This window comes from Prunus dulcis, chromosome 5 (genome assembly GCF_902201215.1).
Source record: "Prunus dulcis chromosome 5, ALMONDv2, whole genome shotgun sequence".
NCBI classification, from domain to species: domain Eukaryota; kingdom Viridiplantae; phylum Streptophyta; class Magnoliopsida; order Rosales; family Rosaceae; genus Prunus; species Prunus dulcis.
Genome location: NC_047654.1, coordinates 1,112,025 through 1,118,915, shown reverse-complemented (window position 1 = coordinate 1,118,915; position 6,891 = coordinate 1,112,025). Strand labels below are relative to the sequence as shown.

The 6,891-nt window shown below is 39.8% G+C and overlaps 1 protein-coding gene across 1 annotated transcript; it reads left to right on the top strand.

Annotated features, from left to right (window-relative positions):
• The first annotated feature begins 3,829 nt into the window (after positions 1 to 3,829).
• On the top strand, positions 3,830 to 5,610 carry LOC117627506. Its single transcript, XM_034359625.1, has 3 exons — positions 3,830 to 4,558; positions 4,941 to 5,022; positions 5,377 to 5,610. The coding sequence occupies exons 1-3, from the start codon at positions 4,119 to 4,121 to the stop codon at positions 5,608 to 5,610; spliced, it is 756 nt and encodes a 251-aa protein (XP_034215516.1). The 5' UTR covers positions 3,830 to 4,118.
• The last annotated feature ends 1,281 nt before the right edge of the window (positions 5,611 to 6,891 follow it).

Below are 6,891 nucleotides of genomic sequence, written 5' to 3'. Positions count from 1 at the left end.
TTATAGAAATATTACTGCATAAATCATGCTCGGAAAACATTCAATAGAACTTATTCAAGATCAAATATGAAATTTATTTATAAAAATCATTTAGAAAAGAAAAGTCCACTCACTTCTGGTCCGAGCTAGCTGGACCTCTTGAAAGTCCCTCCTGTGGTTCAGTCTGGCCCCTGGTGCATGATTAACCATGAATATTAAATTAATAAAACTGCTCAATAAAAGAATTAAATTAAAACCCTAACCCCCGGCTCCTAGAAATGCATGCACTCATTTTAAAGTCAATCCTATGCCCACTGTAGTATTTCAGATAATTAGAACGGCCTTAAAAGACCTGAAGCTTTAATAAACGATAAACTGCCAGACCGGTCGATCTGGAATCCCGTGAGGTCCACGATCTCCGATGGCCGATCTGGGATTCTCTAGAGGTTCCTCACAGAGAAAGACCCAATCCTACGAGTTTGGCCCGAAACGGACGGTCGGATTAGCCAAAATCGCGTTATCGCTTAAAATCCAAACCCTAGCCCCAGGGTTAGCGATTTTGGAGTATCCGGAACTCCGATTCGCGATCCGTTGGATCCTACTCGATCCTGAAATCATGTAGAACGACATATCTGAATGGGTGCAATCCAACAGGTAGACGATATAGCACCTGAAAAACGCATAATATGGAAAATCCGTTCGGGGCTCAAACGGACTCCAAATCGAGATCCGCGAAATCCTATGCGCTTGTGATAATACGAGGATCGCAAAAATACAGAGTCACTACTGTACCCTCACCCACGCACCGGCACACGCTCCGTCAGTTTGGGTGTCCAAAGCGATAACGGCTCGCCGGAAAAACTCAAAACCAAGACTCCAAACTCCTATCCTAGGTAAAACACCCCATTTGGAGCCACTTTTGTTCTTGGATATACCCCGAAAAGTGGCCGAAAATGGCCTATCACGAAGGCCGAAGTTCGGCCGATTTTCAATTCGAAAATCGAGTGATCTACGGCTAAAATCGATCAAAACCTATCCAACCATCAGCTAGAGCATGAAAAATAGGTGGGAATCCATACCTTACTAGAAAGATTTGGTTGAGAAACGAAGGAGAAAGAAAGGCTTGAAAATCGGGTGAAAACCGGTCGGTTTTCTCCTGTTTCCGGAGAACTCTGGGCGGTCCAAGGGAGGGGACCGGTCGTGGCGTGACGGCGAGGCTGAGGCGGTCCCGACGGTACCGGTGCCGTAGGTCGGCGTGCCCTGTGGCGGTGGCTGGCCAAACGGAAAGGGGAATGAGGGCACAGCTGTCGCGCGGGAGGAGAGAGAAAGCTAAGGGGAAGAGAGAGAGAGAGAGAAGGGATAAAATCTGACTTTTTGTCTAAATTACTGTTTTGCTCTTCACGGTATTTTGACCGTATTTTCTTCGTTACAGCTCCGATTCGAGTCCACTCCGTGTCTACGGACTCGTTTCGTCGTGCTCTACGCAACGGCGTAAGTGAAATTGCCAAATCCCTTTTCGGTCAAAAACTCAACTTTTTCCCTATTAAATAATGTGAGGGCAAAATCGTCTTTCTACTAAAATAAATAAATACTAATTTTAGGATATTTTATTTTGGGTTTACATTGGATTGGCCTAAGCTGGATTAAGTACTGACATGTGTTTGGTGTTGCGTCGGACTAAGAAGCTGGATTATAAAAATAGTGAAGACCTATGTTTGGTAATGTGTCGAACTAAAAAATAAAATTTTCTAATTATTTCTAATTACTCAGGCAAACACCAAAAATTTTATTAGGTGTTGTGATGTGTAAATATAAATACGAATTACCAAAGAAAATTATAAGAAAAAAAAAAAGTCCCTCTTTTTAGAACCCAAGGTTTCACTTGGGTTTAAAAAAAAAAAAAAAAAGATTTTAGCTTAGGTAGTCCCAAAATAGAGAAAAAAAAAAATCTAGAATTATCATTAATAATAAGTGAAAATGATTGAGAAAAAAAGTTTAATTTTATTGGTTAATTGATAAACTAAACAAGTATGCATCTAATAATAGTTTATTTATTTTTTATACATACAATTTTTTTTTTCCCAAAATAAATACAGATTGTAGTAGGATATGAGAATAAAATAAACAATTAAGTGTCATTTCTTTTCAATTTTTATTTTTTCATTAATATTTTAATGTTTATTATAAAAGGAAACCTAAAATAATCTGAAACTAATGTTTAATTAAAACAAGATAAATATAAAAAAAAATGTTAGCACACTTTTCCTTCCACCTTCTTCTTGACTTTTCTTCTCCCAACTCAGACTCCCTACCACCCACATGCGTCCCTTATTTTTTCACTCTCTCATCTCTCTTCATACATCCTCTCCTCCCATGAGTGTTAGTGCTGCTTGGCTTTATATAACCCATGTGAAAACAGCAACAAAATCACATTTAAACACATAATTCAAACCACCACAATAACTCTCGATTTGTTCAATTGGGTCAGTGGTGGTTGTTACGGTTTGATAGATTGGGTGGTGACGGTGGAGGGAGGCTATGGTGGAGGTCGCGTTGAGCAGTTTGATTCAAGCTAAGGATCTGACTGTGGTGAAGGATGTCCTTGGAGTCGGAGGGTCATCTCCAAGGAAGGCCAGAAAACTTGCCTTAGTAGGAAACAAGAGAGAGAGGAGAGGCGATGCTGAAGGAAACGAGAGAGAAAGAGGACTCATGACTCACTTGTTCTATATAGAGTGGGTGTTATTTTGTGAACCCCTTTTCAGCCTCGCAATATTAGAATAGCGAGTGAGGTGTTTTTTTTATTGTTGTCCTATACAATTCCATTTAACTTAGTACTCCCTTTTACCAAATATGGGTTTCAAGTGTTATATAACTCAGTCCAGCCAAGTGAGGCCTATCAAACAAGCCCTAAGAGAAAAAAACAACCGAAAGCAAAGGAGGCTAAAGCAGCCAAATCAACGGAGTTCAAATACAAACACAATTTGTTAACGGGTGATTTAGCACAGTCCCGAGGATATATAGACAATCACACACATTACACAGATTTAGAGTGGCTCACCCATGAATCGGGCTATATCTACTGTAGAACTTGGTATTTATATTTCACTATAAATGACTATTACAATATGCATGGAGAGCCTGCTTGCGGTCTCTCATAAGCCCCTGTCAATGGGAGTTGGGCCTCTTACATTATATAGGAAGAAGAGGGGAGCATACCCAAAAAGAGAAAAAAACAACCCAAAACAGAAACTTCAAAGAAACCCAATATTTGTGACTAATTATATTGACAAATTCCACGTCAAAAAGGAAGAAAATTTCAGATCAGAGGAGAAAAAGAAGAAGAAAGAACTGAAAAAAGCGAGAATAAGAAAACGCAGTCGTCTTGTGTGGTTTTTGAATTGTGAAAACTTAATAGAAATGCCCACATCAACCAATGAGTTAGATTCAGAAAAAAGTTTTAGAAAGTGAACTGAGAAGCTCGCTCAAACTGGAGACGAAAGCAAAATACTAGTGAGGTTGAACCAACTGCAATATAACCACGTGGAAAGCGTAGTTTGAGTCAACAGTTCACACTAAATCGTTTGTTTGTTAGTCTTAGTTAACTCTCTACAACTAATCTTATGCAGCTGTATTTGACAGCTCATCGTTGTATTTTTAATATAAAGCCTGTACAAACAGTGTGGAAGTTATCATTATAAAGTCGATGAATAATAAAAAATTGAGAGAGTGAAGACAACATATTGAAGTTCGTAGCAGCACACTGCGATTTTCCAAGAAGCTCTCTCCTTTCCATTATTGCCTTTACTAGAACCACTTCTCCCCTAATCCCATAACACTATAGCATCTTCTTCTCATTGTTTTCAGTTTGGGCGGGATGGAAATCAGATAATTAAAGAAAAAAAGCAGAGGATCCGTCTGGGAAAGTTCCTTTCTTTTTCTATGTAAATTCCTCAGTTTTCTCAGTAACCAAACAGAGGTATTTATGTCTCAAAGAAAAGCACTGGCTTATTAGCTGTGGAAATTGAGAGAGCAACAACTGGTTTCCTGGTTTGCAAATACTCGTCGTGGAGATCAGTCTTCTTCTGAGCCATCTTTAACACCTAGTAGTAATCATTACAGACCCTCCTTGAGTTCCAGGGATGAGGCCCACTTCAGAATCAGCAGAGTGGATATTTTTAGCCACTAACCTTGGCCTAGAGATGTTGTCAGCTGCTTGTGATCAGGCTTCCTCCCCAAGAAGACCCCACTTTGCACTATTTGGGATGCTATTGGCTATTGCAGCTGTGTTCATTTCCATCGGGGAGCTAATTTACAGAGGTAAAAGGGAAAGAGTTGAGTTCAGGAGCCGGGGCATGCGCTCGTGGTTTTATCATCCACCAATTCCTCCATATACGCCTTTTGGTACTCTTCCTGACATTTATGGAGTAGTTGCTGGCATCTCACAGTGCATTTGCTCTATAGTTCAGTATGTTTACTGCCTTCGGCATGCTGATAGTCCTTTGAAAGCATCCCTTTTGCCTGCCATGTTTCTTATCTGTTTAGTTGGTTCAAGACTAAGTAATAACCGTATGAACGCCAGGTAAACACGAATTACACTGCTCATATGCTGCTTAATTTGCATATTAAATCTTTTTGCAGCTTTTTAGTCTGAGATAATACAAAAGGAAGGCTTCTTCTTATTTATTTATTTATTTATTTTTGGATGGAGACGAGATGGAAATTTTAAGAAATAATTAAGGGAGATTTTATTGGATATCAGATCACATGAGAATTCTACTTTATTTCAATAAGCGCAAAATGTAAAGATTAAAGTGCGAGCGGATAGAGAGAGAGTGGCTAATTAAGCTAGCTCTCTATCTTTAATAAACAAGACAGTTGTAAAAGATTGCTTTCTTTTATCTGTTTGCTTTTTCATCTGTATGCACTGATAGAAAATATTCTCTCAATTTGTTGGTTTGTAGCACGGAAGAAACTTTGTTGCATCCAAACCCGGAGAATAATGCACCTGCAAATACACCATCTCCCGATAATCAGGAGGTAGAGGTACTAATTTAATTACGATTCAAAGTAAATTATTTCCAAAACATTCATCCATACATATATATATATATATATATATATATATACACAAACACACGCACATATATAACCTTGAAATATTAATTGAAAAGTTGTCATTTGTATATATATCATGGGAATAACTAAACAAAATAAAGGAAATAATTTTCTTTAAAAAAAAAAAAACAGACAAACCATTGACTATTAATATAAATATTGCGTAACCGATAAAATACCACAAAAAACAAGGTTGGTGAAGTGGTTTGTGAACGAGACTTTCCTCCTTTGAGGGTCAAGGTTTAAGTCTCTTCATGCACACTAAATTTCTTACCTTTTTAGGAGCAGGAGCAGGAGCAGCTGCGGCAGGATAAGGAGCGGCTGCGGCAGGAGATCGAGCTGCTGCAGCAAAAGCTGGAGCGGCTGCAGCCGCAGCAGCTGCTGCGGCGGCGGAAGCGGGAGCCGGAGCTGGTGCGGGAGCCGGAGCTGGAGCTGGAGCGGCTGTCGGAGCAGGAGCTGATGCGGAAAGTGCAGGAGCTGGTGGGGCGGCTTAAGCGAGGGCGGGAGCAGGAGTAGCTGCATTGGCTTAGGGAGCAACTTTGAGATAGAATTTAAAGTTAGGATTTATGAGGTAGTTTGGACATTGTATCTTCATAGTTAATCTCGGCATGGATTTATAGTTTTCTTCCATCTTTTCCTCAATTGCACCCTCAAACTTAGGTTTCTTGCATGAACGTAGTCCATATAAGCGATAAAAGGTTGTGTATCGCACAAGTCCTAAGCTTTTTAATGGTTTAATGGCAGGCCATGTATCAGCAATTGAGGTTGGAGCCATACGCAGTGCATACCAAAGTTTGTGGTTCTTGTTTGTTGTTACACACCAAAGTTTCCAGCTTTAAACATTGTGGCACCTTTGTATATCATTTCTTCATATTTTCATTTCCTCATATTAGCATTCTGGAGTTTGCATAAGAGTTGATTGAGCTATTGGCAGACCCCAATATGAAAGTTAAAAAAAAAAGGCCAGAGATTATTCATTCATATGTTGTTGTATTGCATCAAAGAACACAACTTATTCAAAAATAATAAAAATAAAGAAGCATCAATGTTAAAAGATGGTGATCATGATTCATGACAACAAATTAAGTTAAGAGTGAAAGGTTTAATACCATTGACCCAAAGGAAATAGCAACCGCATCAAACTCGTACATGGTTACTGCAACATTAGTGACTCAGCAGCCCAATGAAGTAAACCAAGACGATCCAGTTCTGTCTGACGTTCAGTCATGTCAGTGTCGCAGTGCATGCGATTCGGAATGCGGTGATCAATCTCCTGGAAGATGGTATAAAGTTGGCTGTAGTATTTTTGGATAGGTGCACCATTCTGTTTAATGGAGAACGGCTGTTTGTTGAGATCAAAAAATTAAGTTTCATCCCCACCATCAAAGTAGGTTTTCTTCACGGCATCCCAGATTTCTTTGGCGGTACTTAAACAAATGAAACGACTCATCAAGTCAGGTGACATGGAGTCGATGAGCCACCCCTTGACCCGAAAGTTCTCCGTATACAATTTTGCGTAGGTGGAGGAGAGCTTAGAAGGTTGCAGGGCATCGCTGGTGAGGTACCCCCAATTTGTCGCGGCAGCAATACGCATCTCCATGACTTGAGACCATAAGGCATAACTGGTTTCAGTCAAGGTGACGCACTACTACGATTTACTATTTGCGCGACGGAAGTTTGCGCGACGAATAAAATTTCGTTGCGCAAAGAACACTTTTGCGACGCAAAATAACTTCCGTCGCGCAAAGAACAGAAAACTAGCGCGACAAATAATTTCGTCGCGGATAGAGACTATGC